This window comes from Alosa sapidissima, chromosome 7, assembly GCF_018492685.1.
Source record: "Alosa sapidissima isolate fAloSap1 chromosome 7, fAloSap1.pri, whole genome shotgun sequence".
In the NCBI taxonomy this organism is placed as follows: Eukaryota; Metazoa; Chordata; class Actinopteri; order Clupeiformes; family Clupeidae; genus Alosa; species Alosa sapidissima.
Window position 1 is genome coordinate 31052360 of NC_055963.1, and position 19894 is coordinate 31072253.

General features: G+C 40.9%; 1 protein-coding gene across 4 annotated transcripts; it reads left to right on the forward strand.

The window, feature by feature from the left end:
- Window positions 1–1184: 1184 nt before the first annotated feature.
- On the forward strand, window positions 1185–17925 carry LOC121714188. 4 transcript variants are annotated; one of them, XM_042099404.1, is made up of 25 exons: window positions 1185–1273; window positions 5667–5789; window positions 5942–6087; window positions 6424–6610; window positions 6766–8297; window positions 8477–8609; window positions 8712–8777; window positions 8899–8996; window positions 9080–9127; window positions 9480–9629; window positions 9787–9894; window positions 10065–10215; window positions 10316–10618; window positions 10847–10891; window positions 11049–11128; window positions 11322–11434; window positions 12202–12385; window positions 12614–12698; window positions 12821–12966; window positions 15585–15675; window positions 15980–16128; window positions 16241–16326; window positions 16539–16608; window positions 16777–16895; window positions 17106–17925. In XM_042099404.1, the coding sequence occupies exons 2-25, from the start codon at window positions 5669–5671 to the stop codon at window positions 17281–17283; spliced, it is 4389 nt and encodes a 1462-aa protein (XP_041955338.1). In that variant the 5' UTR covers window positions 1185–1273; window positions 5667–5668; the 3' UTR covers window positions 17284–17925. The 4 variants fall into 4 exon arrangements, with proteins under 4 accessions (XP_041955338.1, XP_041955335.1, XP_041955336.1 ...); XM_042099401.1 differs by having other exon boundaries at window positions 1200–1273; window positions 5663–5789; XM_042099402.1 differs by lacking the exon at window positions 1185–1273 and adding an exon at window positions 2321–2451 and having other exon boundaries at window positions 5663–5789.
- Window positions 17926–19894: the final 1969 nt, after the last annotated feature.

Here is a 19894-nt window from a genome sequence, read left to right on the forward strand (position 1 = left end):
TGCAACTCGATTTTTGCATGTAGCCTAGCGAAATTTTTGGAGAAGGCCATTTTGCAAAACTTTTGCATTCTATAAGGTTTGGTGAAAATTGTTTTAGGTCTACAGGGCCGAGCAACAATTTAGCCTACCCGTACACAAACTGCGTAGTCTACCTGAAAGCCAACTGATTATTTGACGATTAGGCCGGGCGAATGATACGTTCGTGTTGAATTAATTCGTTGCACTTAAACCGGTTTTAAATTATTTAATGCAGTAGGCTAGTCGAGGTTAATGCACTGAGAGTGTTTAGATTGGGAAGAAATTAGTGTAAACCATTACATTGCTAGAAAGACGTTTACGCAGGCTATCATAAACTCGAACTTTCTTCTATTTTAAGGTGCTACAAGCGATGTTGGGCTACGCGGTTTCTAAGCTAAAACCATAGACTGTATATATACAGTCTATGGCTAAAACAGTCACATACAGTAAACATCTCGCAATCTGATAGCTGCATGTCTCCTGTAGACAGCCCAGGCGGTTGTAGTCCTATTGCTGTTTTTGGAGCCTGGGATGTCTACAGAGTTTTTACAGTGGACAGGCAGCTATATCGCGAGGAGATATTTGCTGTAGCCTATGTGAAAAAAAAATGTTTTAGCTTAGAATACTTTTAATGAGAAGTCGTCCTGTAACCTTTGATTCATGGTATATAAAGAGGCTACATTTGCCAATTGTAGATAGCGTCGCTAACTCAAATATCCTATTAGGTTAGTGATATCAATATAAAATTGATATCACTAACATAAAATCGTTGTTCATCCAGGATTTGCGGAATGCTAATGTTGCGATCTAGGCTACTTTAAAGAGAATTCATTACGCAACTAACTTATGGTTTCAACGTTCATCTACTGAGCAAAACAACTTTGGCAGGACGTTTTATAGCCTAGCCTACTATGTTTATTAACTAAATATACTAACATGCCCCCAGAGTGTGGCACTAGTTGTCAACTCTGGCTGCAGCCACTTCAGCTAGGTAGAACCGATTTTCTGTCTCTTTTTCGTAGGGCCTACCAGTAGCCTACTCGAGTGACTCCAAGAAACAGCGATATGTGCAAAATCGCCGGAATTCGCCTTGAACACTGGGCGTGAGCTATGAAAAGCTACGAAGTCTTAACGATCAATTGTTCTTTACTAGACCAATCACAGGAGAGGGTGCCCCAAAGGGTCAGGGGGAGGACGCTGGGGGAAAAAATACAGCTAGGCTGAACACCAGTCACATCTTGAAGCTCGGATGGTGGTAAGTCACGGTTTTTCTTGACTGCCATTTTTTGTCGTCGAAGGTTATTTTGTAGACTAACGTTAGCCTAGACATACGCAGCTCTGACATACGCATACGGCCATGCACGCGGAAGATGGTTCGCCTACATCGGCAGCCTACAGCCCAAACTCTTACGGAAACACGTGTTAACCTGTATTAAAAACAAAACAAAATCAAAATAGATAGCCAAGGGACTAATGACAACATATTTAGCTATTTAAATCTGTTATTTGCCTTTGCTTTCTCATTCACGGACCCATAGGTTACGGAATTACATCGAACGTCGACATTTTAGCAACATTGTAACGCAGCAGTGCAACATTATTTCAGTATCGCAAAATTATATCTCAAGAAGGGCCATGTTTAGGAGGCCACAACAGTCAAGTGGGGCACTGGCACGTGTCTGTTTACTATTCAAAAATTGCTCCGGCTTCTTGAGTATTTGGGCAATTTATAAATCAGCCTGATTGAGGCTGTTAAATGGGTATTTTAATTTTTATACTGATTCAGTTTTGGCGCATGGCTACAAATGAAGTCTATGGCTTTACATGTCAAAATCAAGCGTAAATAGCGTACATCTAAGAAATTATGTAGGCCTAGTAGGAGGAAGACGTTTGATTAAATATAGGCCTATTAAGATGGATTTAAGTTTTCTCGACGTGACCGGCTTTTTAGGGTGTCCTCTTTGTGCTCCAAGAGAGAAGATAATTTCCCAGAATTCTCTGTGCGCGTTCGACTAGGGAGGGACCATATAAAAAGGAAAAATTCAAATCTTCGGTGTAAACGCCGGTTGTCTTCAAGCAGTGGTAGTCTAGTTAGCTGTAGTGGGTATACTGTGATCAACCCCAAATGTTAGTGTAATACGTATCCTTGCCTATTTTAAGTGGGTGTACTGAGATGGTGATACTTTTTAAATGGTATACTGTGTAGTCCTGTGTATCACGTAGAGTAGGCTACACCACTGTTTTCAACTGGGGATGGATTGTCTCTTTTCAGATGATCTCTGGTTGCTGTGCGCAGATCGGGGCTGAGTTTTAGTGGGAGGAGCGGGTTCTCTATTTTTGCGCGGTAAAATAGGCTACACTGACTGAGTCTTACAGGAAGAAAGAGCATGCGTGGCACATCAAGTCGGATGTTTAGCCTATGCTGAATTAAACGTAAGTTTTAAACACTAACCACTTTGAACCAGTAGTTTGCTTCAACGTTTTAAACGTCCCTTTTACATAATATGGATGTCCCTTCCATGCTGTGTTTGTTTACTTTCGTGTTTGTTAATGCACAAATGTCTACAGACTACAATCCTCCTTTCACTTTTTCCAGTTGTCAGACTACTGCTTTTGCTCTAAATACAGTGTTTCGATTCTATCATACATCTTGCCTGTTAAAGGTTGTATTAGCGATTGCAGGTACCCTGGAAACTCCATAGTTCTCGCAAGAGCACAATTTGAATGGTCTCTGCGAGACACATCTGGCAAATGAGTAATGATGCACGTTACTTTTGCCACTTGTGTCGCAGGGAGCCCAGAGGCGAGCTAAACAGATGACAGTAGTGTTATCCAAATGTGTCGAAGCCCGGAATCAGTCAGTAAACGTTGGTCGTATTATCCAATTGCGTGCAGTGAGATTTTCAAATGCACGCTTGGTGCTAACCTGACCCTAGCCAGATGAATTTCGTTCCGCCTAGCTTCACTCACATCCATCTGGGACATCTTCCATTGAGAGTGATTTCTGCAACCAACTTTATGGTTCAGCCAATCAGGACGCAGAGCGGGAGTTTCATAGATGTGACTTAGTGGAGAAGCGACCGTGAGACTGTTATCAGCATCACGGGTTGGCTTCGATGTGAGTGGTTGAAGTAGCACGTCAAAAGATGACGGACAAGTGGCTTATTCAATCATATGCAAGCATTTTTTGATTAGGCCCAGCCTTCTGAAGCAACACTTCAATGGATCGGTTCCAGATGGATGAGTGGAGCTAGGTGGAGCGAAATTCATCTGGCGAGGGTCAGGTTAGTTGGTGCTGCCCCTCGAGTTGGACCATATATTATTCCTGGCCAGAACCTTAAAGGTGCTCTAAGCGATGCTGGGTAACTTCTGTTGCGCGCATCTCGTCTGTGATTTGCTGGAACAGTTTATTATGTTTTTTTATGGGCTAGGTTTGCCCAGGTTGTTTTTGTTACCGTTTTTGGAGCCTGGGCATGCAGTGTACTGTCAGAGCCCGTCTACGGAGAGCCTGGCCACTTCGTATTAAGTCCCATTGTACCGAATTTTGGTTGCAGTTCCACCAGATTTCCACTGGGGGCGATCACCATGAGTGCAGAATGAATGGGAGTCAATGGAGCTAGACGGCAAAATTTGTCTCTTTCACCTGATTGTCGTTGACAAATCCCAGATTTGATTGTAGTTTGTATAACTTTAACATGGGTTATAGGTCAAAAGTTGAATGTACTTTCTTACAGGTTGGGTCGTTGTTGCCCATAACACGCTAGCATTGTGCTAATGAGTGACGTCATTGACACGTTTGAAAGGCTTTTTAGAACAATTAAGTGACTTATTAAGTGAAATATAATACTCAACCAAGTGTATTTTCTTTGCCTCCCCTTTCGAATACAATATTCAAATGACTTGAAAAAAAATTATATCCCGAGAAAAGTGGATTTTGAGGGGTACAGCTCCATAGACCCCCATGCATTCTGCACTCGTGGACGAGCGCCCTCATGTGGAACCACAGAAGGAACTGCAACCAGTTCAGAAACCGGAAGTTTTCCGAGAGTGGCAGTTCTCCCCTTATTAGACATTCTCTGGTACAGTGTATTCAGGACACAGACAGCTAGCGGGTTGGTTAGGTGATGTTTGCTGTAAGTGACAGTAATGAAAATGTTTTAGTGACAGAAAAAGAAAATGTGTTAGCCTAAAAAACGTGTGGCATCGCTTACAGCACCTTTAATCTTTCTTACCAGGGTCTGGAATCTCCATGCTATATTGCAGGCCCAAAAAGGCCCAAACATAATTTATCACATTCCTAACGATCGGCTAGCTGCCCGCCCCGTAAACGGGCCGTCAAAAAAACGCGTCTCTATAGCCAGCCTATAGGCTCTGAGATCTGTGGGGTATACCAAAGTCCTTTTAGGCAAGTCCCTCCACTCGGCGGCCATATTGCAACGCTTTTTGGGTACTCATCGGGCATCCTATTCGGCAGAAATGGGCGTGCGCAAGGCTTCACGGCACCAATCTTGCTCCAGCGGCGAGTTCACAACACATGATTGGCATGATGTCTTCACAACACACCATATGATTGGTTCAATGTATTCACATCACACCACATGATTGGCTCAATGTAGTCACATGTCGACGTTTTGCCGAGGAAGGGGTGGGATATAGACAACGCGTTACAAACTAGCCCCATGCATTTCTATGGAAGATTTTTTGATTGCTGTGTCTCCTCATTAGAAAGTCTGGGTATACTACCAAGGGGGCAGGAATTCCTGGAAGTTGAACCACCCATGGAGCTGTGGTTATCAACTCTAACCCCATAGAACGCCCGTTCATTTGGGTTTTTTTGAAATCCTATAACTTCATATAACATGTATCAAGTGCCGACATTGTAGCTTCTGTATTATCTACATGAACAATAGAAGGCAAAACAGGCTCAACTACCTCGGACGTAACGTTGGGTTCCCGTAAGAATAGTTAGCATGTCCAGTTGTAGGGAAGCAAACTTTTGACGCAATTATGCGTCTTTCTGTCGCACAGTAGGGAAACGACCGTATAGTCCAGTAGTAATAGAGTTACACCCGGAACAAATTAGTAACAAGCTGAATTTTATATGATATGTTCAGAATACAAACGAACTACAACGTGACGACAAAAGTGTTGACGAGCCCCTAACTGGGCAACTCTGTTAGCAAAATCTAGCCCCAGTTTTCGACCTCTGACTCACACATTACGTGACGTGAATGACGCGGAATGATGATGTTTTCACTGGGAAAAAGGTTTTTCCGAAGCCCATGAACGCTAGGTTAGCACATAACCTGCTCCCGACCAGGTTTGGTTGACCGCATAAGACACCATGGTGATACAGCGATGCTGAAAGAGAGCCACTTTCGTGTCACAGCACACTAATAGAGATTCGTAGTATAGCCCACTGCAGGTGTTGCCAACCACTCAAAGGCAAAATAAAGTGTTCCAACCATGCGCGTTCAAGAGAGTTTCAATTGCACAGGGAGGGAGTAGCGAGCTAGCTCTGTTTTGTTTGAACGTCAACAGAAGTGACGTTAGCCCGCCATCACTGATACAACCTTTAATGTGTACAACCTTTAATTTCTTGTATGTATAAGCAAATTATACTCATCTCCATATCCTTGTTAAGGTAGACATGAAGCTGGTTGTGGAAATGGAACTGACGCCAGCTGAGCAGCAGAGTGAGAATGAATTGCTGTGCTGGCTCAATCAGTCACTGCAAGCAGGGTTCACCAAGGTGGAACAGACATGCTCAGGTAAACTCATGTTGACCACTGGTTCAAACCGTCTACTGTCTTTTGTGTTTGTTTGTGTTTGAATGTGATGAAGGGAAAGCACACAGTATGGCTGTCCATAAATCCTTTTTTCTGTAGTTTCTAATTATTACTGTGTGATTTTGGACTTTTAGGTGCTGCATTTTGCCAGCTGATGGACCTATTGTTCCCTGGTTCTGTAAATATGGATCGGGTCAACTTTCAGGCACAGCAGGAACTGGACATCCTCCACAACTACAGTCTTCTTCAAGTTGCCTTTAGGAAGAAAGGAATCACTAAAGTAAGTGATTACGGAGCGACAGGAAATATATTAGAGGAGGAAAAGGGGAACAGAGGTTTGCAGACCAAGTCGGTTTATTTGGCCGTAACATTGACATAATTATGAAATTTTAATGCCTTTTAATGCTTACTATACTGTTGACTCAACTGTAGCCCCTATTTTTGTTGTCTTCATTGACTTGGGTTTCACTGCTAGTCAGCAAGGCTGTGTAATTGGAAATTGTTGCTCTACAAGTCGGTCTACCTTGCCTCAGCAATAGTATGTAAATCAAGCTTTCTCTGTTCTACGTAGTATTTGTTTAATTGTCATGTCATGTACTTGTACTCTATACTGCAGACAATCCCTGTGGAGACTTTGATTCAAGGAAAATCTGAAGAGGCCTTGAGTCTTCTGCTTTGGTTCAAAGATTTATTCAACCGTAACTGTGAAGGACAGAAATGCAGTTCTTTGAAAACCTGTGATGCAGAGAGATTGGTGCCATTACCTGCTCAGCGAACAAAAGCATTCACACAGCTGAACTTCTGTAAGGCTCTTCTGTTTATCATATCCTGGCTTAAAAAAAAATAAAAACTTCCCTTTTCAGGAAAATAGTTTATTTAATTGTCAAAATAGTTTATTGATAGTCATTGATACATGAGTTTCACACTGGCATTGTTCAATCTTTTCCCCATGTCACAGTCGAAGAAGAGGGCAAATCCGATAACTCTGGGGATTGTGAATCTGCACAGACTCATCTCCCAAACACGGACATGGCAGAGGCCGACTCGATGGATTCCTTTTCTTGCAGTATAGCCACATTAAGATTCATTCGCAAACATATGCCTGAACCATCAGCTGGCTCCAACTCACCAATGTCCTTCAAAGGTGCCAGGGCTGCTCTTGGTCATGGATACCCAAAAGATATTACAGCCATATGTGCCCAAACGCCATACTGTTTGTACCTGTATGTGGGTGTGGAACTGGGAGAGAAGGAAACAGGAAATGTGATTTTGATCGGGTTCTTTGACCAAACAGCTGGAAACTATTGTTTGCGTATGCTGGATGTTATCCAGCCCATGGAAGATACAGAGACAACTGGGTTGACAAGTCTGACAGAGACGTTGAAAAAGTTTGATATTCCCGTGGAAAACCTCACCGTGTTTTACTCCAATTTGGTGGACCGTGACCAGAGCAGTGTGTTCACATTGGGTCTAAAAGCCATGCAGCCTTCAGTGGTGTCGTTGTGTGGCCTTGTGAGTTTAACAGCACAAGCGTGTTATGAGGGTCTCACAGCAACAGGACATTATGATCAGGTCTTAGAACTTATCAGGAAGATGTCTGTGCACAACTCTTCGTCTGTCACAAGAGATACTCTAAAGCAGCTCTTCACTGACTTGGCAAAGCTAGACACCAGTCGCCCCTTAACTGCGCAGTGCTTGCTATTCATCAGGATTCTGGGTAAGATTTCCAGTCGTTGGTCTACGCTTACCAAATACTTTGGTTCTCAGGTGGTTGAGGAGGAGGGAGCAGGTCAGATCCATTCCTTCCTCCTAGACCATAGGCTGAGGCTGATAATCATGTTCCTAAGCTTTGCCCTGGAACCACTGGCTACATATCAAGAGATACTGGAAAAGGGTTCAAATTTTGGCCAGATCCTCAATGTTTCATCTGGTCTGATCCAGGGCTACACCTCTAGTTTCCTCCAGTTGACAGCCATCGCTCGCTACCTCAGGAATTACGATGACGCACTACTAAATGATGCGGCAGAACACCTTCCCATAGGCAAGGTGAAAGTGGGCCACGAAGTTGAAGATTTCTTGTCTTTGCACAAGGCAGAGCTCACTGCATTGTTGGAAGATTTCCACAAGAGCACGGTCTCTTTCTATGCAGCAGTCACGTCCAGCATTGTCAAGAGCCTGCCTCTCTCCACTGTGGCCCTTGTGAACATGGCTGCCATCTTGAAACCAGAGGGGAGGCTTGAGGTGACGAGCAGAACGGTGACTGACATTGCCACCCAGATGGGCCTGTGCCAGAACCCAGAGGAGGTGGCCCAGCTCACAGATGACTTCCTTGAGTATCAGCTCTGTGAGGACGTGGACAGCCAGCTCAATGTGGATCAGCATTGGAAAGGAGCGCTGAGGATCATGGGAAAGTCGTCCATGTTTCGTAAACTCATCCTCAGCTTTATGTCTTTCCCTAGAATACTAAAAGAGGACAGGATCTTTTCTCAGGTGTGTGTCAGGTATTTTCTGAGCTTGGAACACATTACACGTGTGTGTGTGCGCGCAAGTGCGTGCGTTGTGTGTGTGTGTGTGTGTGTGTGTGTGTGTGTGTGTGTGTATGTGAACTACAAAGGTGCACTGCAATTTTGAGCTATCAGGAAATCTGACGTAAACAATATGTATTGCAGGTATTTCAAACAGCGGAAAAGATTGAAGAAGATCCCAAGAAACTGGACACTGACGTTGACAATACCTCAGGTGGCAGCGCAGAGGTCACTACCCCACAGAGGCCACAAAGAGAATCGACATCCTCATTGTCAGGTCAGTTTGAAAAACCTGATACCGTTGATATATGCTGTTATTCGTTTTACACTTCCTGAACGAGTTATCGTTTCATTGACATTGACAATTAAATATTTCTAGATGTGGTAGAACTGAGTGAGATGGATACTGAGGAGGAGCCTAAAGAAGATGTTGTGTTAGTTAAAGGTAAGTGCGCTGTTTGGCACAAGACATCCAACACGTGCTAGTATTATGCAATGCAGTCTGGCAAAAATCTAGCATTTAGTAGATATTCTTTTGTCTATAACCTTCTACCATTTTTCTTTAGAAACAAAACCAAGTATATCGGAGTCCATAATAATTGATGATCTGGAGGAGGAGGAGGATGTTGATGAGGTCATTTGGACAGATGTATCACATAATGCGGTAAGGATTTTAGTTGATTGTGTTTCATCTGTTTTTGTCTCTTTACACAAACTTAATATCTTAATAATTTTTTTTTTTCACAGAGCTTGGCATCATCTCCTGATAGGCAAAAACAAGGTTACCCATACCAGGTAAGAAATTGTGGTGTCTGTCTTGCGATTATTTATGAGTCTGACTTTCATCTTACTCACTATTTACTATGACTGCCGCACTAGTCAAGCGATGCCACGGAACTATTAATTTTCGTTTTGATCCGTCGCCCACCCACCGGACCCCCCAAAAGGAGGGTAGGGCGGACACAGTTTTCTGTGAATATCTCGTAGGGCCTAGGATGACCAAAGTTTTTTTGTATCTTGGTCTCAAGGTGCCATTTCAACCCAATCCATAACCACTCATACCTGGGTTATATTCCTGATCCCGCTGTTGCAAGTCCAAGTCGCTTTGGATAAAAACCTCTGCTAACTACCCTGTTCTCCAATGCAGGATGGGAGGGGCTTTGAAGCTGGCAATCTGGTTTGGGGCAATGTGACTGGCTACTCCAGATGGCCTGGGCTGGTGTTGCCATGGCGAACCAAGAACACAAAGCCTGGCATCCGGAAAGTGAAGTGGTTTGGGGATGGGTTGCTTTCTAGGGTGAGCAGAACATCGGTTTTCTTTGTTGTTGTGTTATGCTATCATTTTGTTTGTATTTAATAATATTTTTGTAATGGCAATGTTCAAAACAGTACCTTATTGATATACGTACATGCTGTTAATTTGTGAATTATTCTATTATATCTATTCATTATAGATTCATGTTGGTGGACTTCACCCTTTCTCAGCTTTCGCTGAGAGCTTTTGCCACAAATCTCTTGCTACTCTTGCCCCATATAAAGCTGCTATCCTCCAGTCCCTGCAGGTGACCATGCATATTTGCTCGCTCACATCGACTATGTTAATGGTTATGTTATGCTATCATTTTGTAGTGAAAATACTGTAGTAATTGTACTTACTGCTGACCCAGGTTTAATAACAATGTTATGTTTTTATAATTCCCCAGTATAACCATTTCTGTCCTTGTCTTTGCAGACAGCAGCAGAGCGGTGTGGGAAGATATTCACATTGAAGACCGATAATAAAGACGAGCTTCTGCGACAAATGTTGGATTGGGCTTTCAATGGCTTCATGCCGTCTGGACCTGATGGCCTCAAACCTTTGCCCCAGACAGACAGCCCCACAGGTGAACAACAGAAAACGGGATCACATTGGTGTTTCAAATATACATCTACAGCATTTATTTATATATCTGTAATTAAATTTTTATTTTTACAAAATTGCAGAAAAAATACTGAATGGGAATGGCTTTCCAAATCACTTAACAACTTCTGTGAAAAACAAACTGGATGAGTCTACTCTGGCCAGCTTGAAACAAGTATCTGTGTGTTTGAAAAAAATTAACTCCTTAAACCTGGAGAATGGCACCATAGCCATTAAACCAAAACCAATTGATGGAAATGGAACAAAGTCTCCTCACACCAGTGTTCTGGGTCGTCCTAGAAAATATAAAAATGGCCTCAAGAAAGACAAGGCTCAGAAACGATCTTTAGAAAGTGAGCCAGAGCCAGAACCAGACTTCAACAGAGGTAAGTTGCTACTAACTCTAAAGGAGTCATGCCCTACACTTCTGATTTGTTTCATATTATTCCTTGATATCTATTACAAAGTTATTTGTGCAAAAAACAACATTGTTGCATTTTGTTTACATGTCCATTTTCTGCTACATTCCACACATGTTAAGTGTGATTTTCAAGTGGCTCTCCCCTGAATTAGGCATCTCACATTTTAAAATGTGTCATCTTTTTTCCCCCCAGATCAAATGGTAAATGAGGTTTTGGTCAAGGGAAAGAATATTGAAGGTAATGTATACAAATGTGTTTAACGCGTGGGTGTGTATGTGTGTGTCATTTATTGTGAAAATGAACATTATGCTCCTTGTGTCCTGTTTTTTTCTATCAGAATTGGTGTTAGTGGAAATTCTCATTCTTCTTTAATTTTCTCACTCTTTACCTGAAGATTTCTGCTTGTCCTGTGGAACGGCTCAGATCAGCATCTTTCATCCATTATTTGAAGGAAGTCTATGTTTAAAGTGCAAGGTGAGTTCCTCCAGGCCTCATTTCTTTGTCTTTGTCTGACCTGTCACTTCAGACTCAAAGTGAACTGTTGACTGAACGACTAAAACGTACGTTGCTCGTGCGGAATGCGTACTGTATGTTTTGGGATTTACTGTATGTTATTTCTATTGGGTTAATAATGTGAAAATTAATATGCAGTGTTTTTTTCCCCCAGGATAATTTTACTGAGACACTTTACCGCTATGACGAGGATGGCTACCAGTCGTACTGCACAGTGTGCTGCGCTGGGATGGAGGTGGTTCTGTGTGGGAATCATAACTGCTGCCGGTATGTCAGGACCTCTCTGTTACCCTACAGTCACACTAGCTACAAGAGAAGGCGACAGGCTGCCATTAACTTTCAATGGGAGTGGCCGTTTCACAGAGCAAGCAACAAGTGCCCGCGGCATAACAACCACTTACAGACTTTTAGAAAGCATAGACTTTTGATTCTAGACTCTATTTTATGCAAATGCTGAGTGATGAGGCAAGGCAACTGCCAATCGGAATGAAGACTACTTCTGTTCATTCGAAAAAATAATCAAAGATAGCAGAGCTGACTCATAGACGGCAGTTTTTCTGTAGTAACAAGTAAATTCAGGGCCTGTGTGCTTCTACTTTGTAAAAGTTATTGAGAAATAATCACTATTAAATCTAAAAACTCTGGTTACAGGTAACCAAAAAAAATACATCTGAGGTCATTCACAATCTATCTGCCAGCCACTTAGCATGTAGCAATCAATCACCTGCGAAACACAGCCTTGTTTACCGCCCACTCAGCGGCAAGTTGGTGGAGTTTTGGCTGTCTTTTGTAGCTAATGTGACTGTAGGGTAATGTGCCGTTGGCTGCCAATGACGTTTTGATTATGTTGCTTTCTCTTGAAAAGGAACCAGCATAGCGAAACCTGCTGAGAAATATCAAATCTCAATTCCAAACCGCTGTCTCTACTTTCCTTTCCTCTGTCTTCTACCATTTTTTGGAAATGTAAGTTTACTGTAGAATACACCCTCTTCCACCGTCACATGGCTGTGATGTCAACACACTCCTCTCCGTAGGTCCTACTGTGTGGACTGCCTGAATATCCTGGTGGGTGTGGGCACCTTTGACCGGCTGAAGGAGGTCGACCCCTGGATCTGTTACCTGTGCGAGCCCAGCAGTGCAGGAGGCACCCTCAAACCTCGGGAGGACTGGAGCATCCGTGTCCAGGAGTTTTTTGCCAATGACAGCGGCTTAGCATTCGTAAGTGTGTGTGTGTGTGTGTGTGTGTGTTGGTTGGGGTAGCCGTTATGAGGCCACTGCTAATAACCATTCAAGAGATTGTGTTGTACACTGTACACAGTCCACTGTGAACATCCACTCATAAATGAAAAAATAAAAATACACACAGACTCTAAAATCTGTTTTTAGATCTGTTTTTAAAATTATTGATCTATTTATTATTACTTTTATTTATTTTTTACCTTTCAGGAACCTCACCGGGTTTACCCGTCCGTCCAAGCCAGCCAGCGAAGGCCCATCAGAGTTCTCTCTCTGTTTGATGGCATAGCCACAGGTTGGTGCCTTGTGAGCTGAAATATTGAATACTAATCAATAGGCAAGAAATGTGTTGAGTTTGCAAATTAAAATGTAAAGTAAGTAAATTCAAATGGGTCTTTTGTTGTTTTTGCCTTACAGGATATCTGGTTCTGAAAGAGTTGGGATTTAAAGTGGACACATACGTGGCCTCAGAGATTGATGATGAGTCCATTTCTATATCCATGGTGAACCATGATGCCAAAATTGTGCACAAGGAGGATGTTCGGTCCATCACAAAGGAACAGGTATGTCTAGACATTGTGTTTTTCCTTCCTCTAATTTATGTTTAAATAAAGTATACATTTGCAGTTGGTATAGGAGCTGTCAGTTCTGTCATTGATTACATGTGTAAAAGGAATTCACCTAGGACTTTTTATGGATGCACCGATATATATTGGCCAATATATATCGGCCTTGTTGACTGGTATGGCTGACTGGCCCGTTGGCAAATATCACATTTACTGATGATGGTAGCTTATATATTTCTGATATGTCGCATCAATTCTGCAGTAGCTAAAAGTAGTGTTCAGAGATAGGGCTGAGAGACATAAAAATATTAATCACAAAACCATTTTCCCCTGCCATTATTATAATAATAATAATAATAATAATAATTATCTTTATTTATATAGCACTTTTCAAAACAAAGTTACAAAGTGCTGTACAATATCAACATAAATGAAAATGCAAATAAGACATAATAATATAACAATCAAATAATATATACTAATTCAATTAGAACTTAACATAAATTTGAAAAAGGAAAATAAACTTACACTGAAATAAAACTTACTGAAATAAAACTGAATAAACTTAACACAAAATGAAGTATATTACTTAAACAAAACTAAGGAAGGCTTGCTTGTAAAGATGAGTTTTAAGGAGGGATTTAAAAGAGCATACTGACTTGGCTGACCTGATTTCATCAGGCAGGTCATTCCAGAGCCTAGGTGCCCTGACACTAAATGCTCTCTCCCCTTTAGTTTTGAGACTGACCTTAGGAATAGTTAGGAAACCACTACCAGATGATCTTAAAGTACGCACAGGTGTATAAGGTACTAAGAGATCAGATATGTAGTTGGGAGACAGGCCATGTAGAGCTTTAAAAGTAATCAGAAGAATCTTAAAATCAATTCTAAAGCTTACTGGGAGCCAGTGCAGTGAGGCTAAAACAGGAGTAATGTGATTACAGTACTTTTGTCTTAGTAAGAAGCCGGGCAGCTGAATTCTGAACAGTTTGAAGTGTCTTTGTAGATTTTTGGTTCAGACAAGAAAAAAGACTATTGCAGTAATCCAGGCGTGAAGAAATAAATGCATGTATAATGGTCTCGGTGTCTTTAAAAGTTAAGATGGAACTAATCTTGGAAATATTTCTGAGGTGATAGAAACAAGACTGTATGAGCTTTGTGATTTGACGTTCAAAGCTTAAATTACTGTCAAACCAGACACCAAGATTCTTTGCAACAGGTTTTACACAGTCTAAAAAATGGAAAGGGACCTAAGGATGGCATCATTTGTTTCACTATGTGCTGGGATCCAATGATGAGGACTTCTGTTTTGTCAGAATTCAACTGGAGGAAATTGTTTGACATCCAGTTTTTTTATGTCACAAAGACATTAATTTAAGGAATTCAGCATACTAGGATCAGAGGAACTAATGGGCAGGTACAGCTGTGTATCATCAGCATAGAAGTGGAAGGAGACCCAGTGTTTCTGGATAATGTGCCCAAGAGGAAGCATGTATAAACAAAATAAGATTGGTCCTAAAACTGACCCTTGAGGTACCCCATACTTGACAGGAGAAAATGAAGATGTGTAACTGTTTGCAGAAACACAAAACGTCCTATTTGACAAGTAAGATGAAAACCATTGTAAGGCTGTACCAGAAATTCCCACCCAATGTTCCAGTCTATGCAGCAGTATGCTGTGATCAATAGTGTCAAAGGCTGCGCTAAGATCAAGAAGTACAAGGACAGAACACATGCCATCATCAGCTGTTCTTAAAAGGTCATTTGTAACTTTCAGCAGTGCTGTCTCAGTGCTATGATACTTTCGGAAACCAGATTGTAGCTTTTCAAAAAGATGTATTATTTTCCAGTGCAGAGACAAACTGCTTGGACACTAATCTTTCAAGAATCTTTGATACAAATGGTAACTTGGAAATAGGTCTGTAGTTTTGAGGTAGAGATGGATCAAGCCCTGATTTCTTTAGCAATGGGCTCACACTTGCAGTTTTAAAGTAATCAGGGACAATGCCATTTAAAAGTGAACTATTAAAAATAGAAAGCAAACAGGACCCAACAGATTCAAATACTTCTAATAGGAACTTTGTTGGTACTACATCAAGAGGACTGGAAGATACTGTCATGTGACACTGTCTCTAGAAGTTCAGATAGAGTAACTGATTAAAGGATATAATCAACAGAAACTGGGGAAAAAAAAAAAAAATACAAGTAAAATATAACTGTACTGGCATCGGTATTGGCCCAGAATAGGCTATGTGCAGGAAAGGCTCTCTGCACTCGTTTGTTTCCGGTGGAGCCAGGTGTGTTTGAACCTGCCGCTATTGTTTATGTAATTTGTGTCTACGCGAACCCGGTCGGGTGTAGGAAATCCGTACTTTGCGATAAAGAAGGATTTGTGCGTGTGCTAAAATTGTTAGAAGTGGGCAAACAAGATATTCAGTGTCGGAGGAGTGAAGATGTAAGGAGCAGAATATAACAGAAGATGCTGTTACAACAGTTAACACTCAACTTGAAATAAATGAGTCTTTCGTGCATGTAGTCTTATTTCGGTGCATTACTTGTTTGAGTCATTGGTAGGAGTTGAATTGTATCTCACAAAGCAAAATTGTCTCTCTTAGATTGAGAAGTGGGGGCCGTTTGATCTCCTCATCGGGGGAAGCCCATGCAATGACTTGTCCATTGTTAACCCTGCACGGAAAGGATTATATGGTAAGCAGAGCTCCCATGCGTTTTTCCCCTCATACATTTGTTTGCTTGTTAGGAAATTATGTAATTATTCACATGTATTTAGAGTAGTGAAAATAGTCTTTGAAGTGTTAAATCATTTTCATTGAATCGGGATTAATTGTTTGCCATGTGTAAACTGAAGACGTGGTGTGGTGACATTTACGAATCACTTGAGGGCAGTATTGCACCCATTTGAAAGTCATCTTGTGCATTCCTCCCATGATGACCATGGGAATATCAGTGGTTGTGATCTGAAGCCTGTCCTAACTGGTATAATCTGCTGCAGAGGGAACGGGGAGACTCTTCTTTGAGTTCTACCGAGTGCTCAATTTCTTGAGGCCCAAAGAGGATGATCCGAAACCGTTCTTTTGGCTGTTTGAGAATGTGTCGTTCATGGCTCACCGAGATAAGACTGACATCTGTCGCTATCTGGAGGTAAGGCTCTTTGTGTTTGGTTGGTTAGATAAGTGCCTTGATATAAGCATGTCTTAATTTTATCGTTCACCTGTCGTCATCCTGAAGTAGTCCTTGTGTTTGTGCTCTGCAGTGTAATCCAGTGCTGATTGATGCTGTGAGAGTCAGTCCTGCACATAGAGCTCGCTGCTTCTGGGGAAATCTTCCTGGAATGAACAGGTCTGTGCATCATATTATTCCAGTGTGTTGATTCAAATTGCTTTGAAATAGTGCTTGAGATGGTGGAAGAGTGGACATGACTGGCTAGTTTTGTCCTTTCTACTGAATGGAGTCCTTCACTGGGTCATGGCTGTATTTTGTGGTCAGGAAAACTAAGGTGCATGTGGTGGTATCTTCCTGAAAATCAAAGCTCTGTCTTCTGTGGTCTGTAGGCCCATCATTGCCACGCAGAATGACAAGTTGACCCTACAAGAATGCTTGGAGATTGGCCGCACAGCAAAGGTCAGGCTCTTGAGAACTATATCTTTACTAGGAAATTATTTTGAATCTATTGAAGGTTAAAGAAAGTTCTTCTACATCACCATGTGCTAAAATAACTGATTGAATCCCTTTAATTCTCATGAAATGGTTTGGTAAGGATTGAATGTGATGATCATCATTTTCAAACAGTTTACCAAAGTGAGGACCATTACCACAAGATCTAACTCTCTGAAGCAAGGCCCAAGAGACCTGTATCCCGTCACTATGAATGGAAAAGATGACAATTTGTGGATCACGGAGTTGGAAAGGTTATTTGCATCTCACACATTGCATAATTTAGATTGCAAACTTACATCTGGGACAGATTGTATGGCATTTTAAGCCCCATACAAAAATTCAACAATATTTAAATTGTGGATGAACAAATCACTTCCTTTGAGACATGTTTGATTTATGTCATGAATTTTCATTAGATTCATACTCATAAGATGTTTGTTTGCCACTATTTGCATTTCTAGGATCTTTGGGTTTCCCAAACACTACACAGATGTGAAGAACATGGGACGTCAGCAGCGGCAGAAGGTCCTGGGCAAGTCCTGGAGTGTCCCAGTCATCAGGCACTTATTTGCCCCTCTCAAGGACTATTTTGCTTGTTATGACATGACCACAGCCACCACCGCTAATACAGTAGTATGATCAATCAGGATCATCAAAGAAATGTATTTGTATCTTGATAAATTTTCTACAGTTGCTGCTAACGGGAACTGATTGTATTTAGGTTTTAAACCTCTGGCCGTGTTTTTGATTTCACATTTTAATGATTTTAATATTTTTTTTATGCTTTTTGCTAGATAGAATTGAGTACCAGTATGCACAGAATTGGTAATCCTGTGTTGAAGGAAATCAACCATTAGTGTGTTGGATGTACACAAACTTCCCTTTGGGGACAATAATGTATACCTTAACCTACACAATTTTTTTACATGTCATTTTCTAAATCTATTCCTGAAACTCCTGTACAGTATGATCTTGTAAAATGCTCACTGTCTGTGTGCTAATTTATGAAATGTGAAGCACATTGACCTCATACAGATGGAGTCATCTGATTTTATTTTTTATGTTTGCTGTGAGATTTGTATTTTATTTTTAAAGAACTACTCAAAAACGTACTCATGATGACCACGAGTAGGTGTTTCTGCAGGACCCTTGATCAAACATAATCACAATTATTCCCAGGGAGCTTCCATATTGATGGGGGAAAAACTGGCTTTGGGTAAATGTTTTTGTTAAAGGCGAAAATCACAAATGCAATACTGTCAAATAAATGTAGGCTAATTACTCTGTGTGATATTTTATTTGAGGTTCTATAATGTCCCAATCCTATATATAGCCTATACCATTTGGCAGGTAAGTCTAGACTATTATCATGATGGGACCCTTATGCAGAACAGTAGGTTATGCATGCAGATGGCCTAAATTAAACAGGAATCAAGGTAGGACTCCTGTGTACAAGCATGAATAACAACTAGGCCTACTGTATAACATACAGCACAATCTCATGGGTCTGTATCAGTTTGAATAAAAAAAAAAAACAGAATTAAACTAAAGATGGGAAAAAATGTGTCAAATATAATTTATAATTAACATTGATAATGCAAGCAAAGATATGGAGGTAAAAAGAGAAAAGAGTTACATTTAGTGTAGTTCACACTGTTATGAAAGGTGTGTATCTAGGGTACTCATGGAGGTTGCTAAGTAGTAATTTAATTAGACATGGATGTTGATGTATAGTTTAATGGATGTTGGTAGATAGGCAGTTTAATTGATGTTGATAGTTTTATAGATTGATGATAGTTTGAAGTAGAACTATCATGTCCATAGCGCCAACACCATGCCATGGTATGATGTGAGTAGGGATGTAGCGATATGAAAATTTAACCTCACGGTTATAGTGACCAAAATTATCACAGTTTTCGGTATTATCGCAATATTGTATAAGTATGTTCAATATGTTCAGAAAGTGCTAATAGGCCTACACAAGCTGAAATAGTTTCAAAAAAGTGACAGCATTTACTATTACAAAATATAGGCAAAACCTTATCAAAAGTGCAACATTTAACCAGGGACGCTGGAACTCATTTTCATCTGGGGGTGCTCATAGAGGGGGTGCTGAGGGAGGGTAAAAAATTGTTACTAAGTAGATGTGATTCTTTTATTCTGGTGCATTTTAAGGTGGCCTATTGCTACTGGAGAAGGGCATATTTTCATTCACATTCATAGGCCTACATCCTGACTGCACAAACAAACCTGGCATAGCATAATGTTACCGTGGCATGTGTGTTGTCCCATTCACTTTTACCTTGGTCATGTTTAATTGGCTTTGTGCCACAATTAAATCCATCAGTAGGGTACCAGTTTTGTTTCATTGTACCAGGCCTACTGTATGTCAAAAAGCAGGCTTAGATGAAGCTGGGAAGGATTAAACACACGGTTTCCACACCATGGTAATCATGATATTTGAAATGAAAACGGTAATTGTTATCATCAACATTTTTATCGCGGTTTACCATTATACCGGTAATCGTTACATCCCTAGATGTAAATGATTACTTGAAATTTGAGCATTCACTCTTCTTGGTTGTAGAACTTAAATGAAAAACTTTTCACATTATAATTTGTATCATACAAATATGGCAGTAATGGACGTGACAGTTTTGCGTGGACTTGCCCTATACCAAATAAAGCAGTTGCTATGCTGGTTGCTGAGTAAACATGTTGGTTGACAATATAGAAGTGGTTGCTAGGTTGTTGCTAGAGTAATTGAGATGGTTGGTAGAGTGATGCTTGGTAGATATGATGGTTGCTATGCTAAATAAAGTGGTTGCTAGGGTAATAATGTTGGTTGCTATGATGGTTGCGAGGTTGACATAGTGGTTGTTGCTAGGGTAATTGAGATGGTTGCTAGGGTGTTGCTAAGGTACATATGGTGGTTGCTATGTCAAATAAAGTGGTTGCTATGCTGGTTGCTAGGGTAATCTTTTTGGTTACTATGGCGGTTGCTAGGTTTACATGGTTTAATGGATAATGATAGACAGATTGCTTAAAGGATGTTTATAGGTAGATGGTTTAGTATAGCGTCAGTGAACTGCCTTAATTATGCAAGCGCATACAGAATGAAAACAAGCGCAGATTCAGGAATCGAGAGTGTAAATACAGAAACTGAGGGGTGACAAATAATCTTGTGGTTAATAAAACTTATCACAACTGTAACAATTATGATTGAGAGCACAGAAATGACGTTTGCATC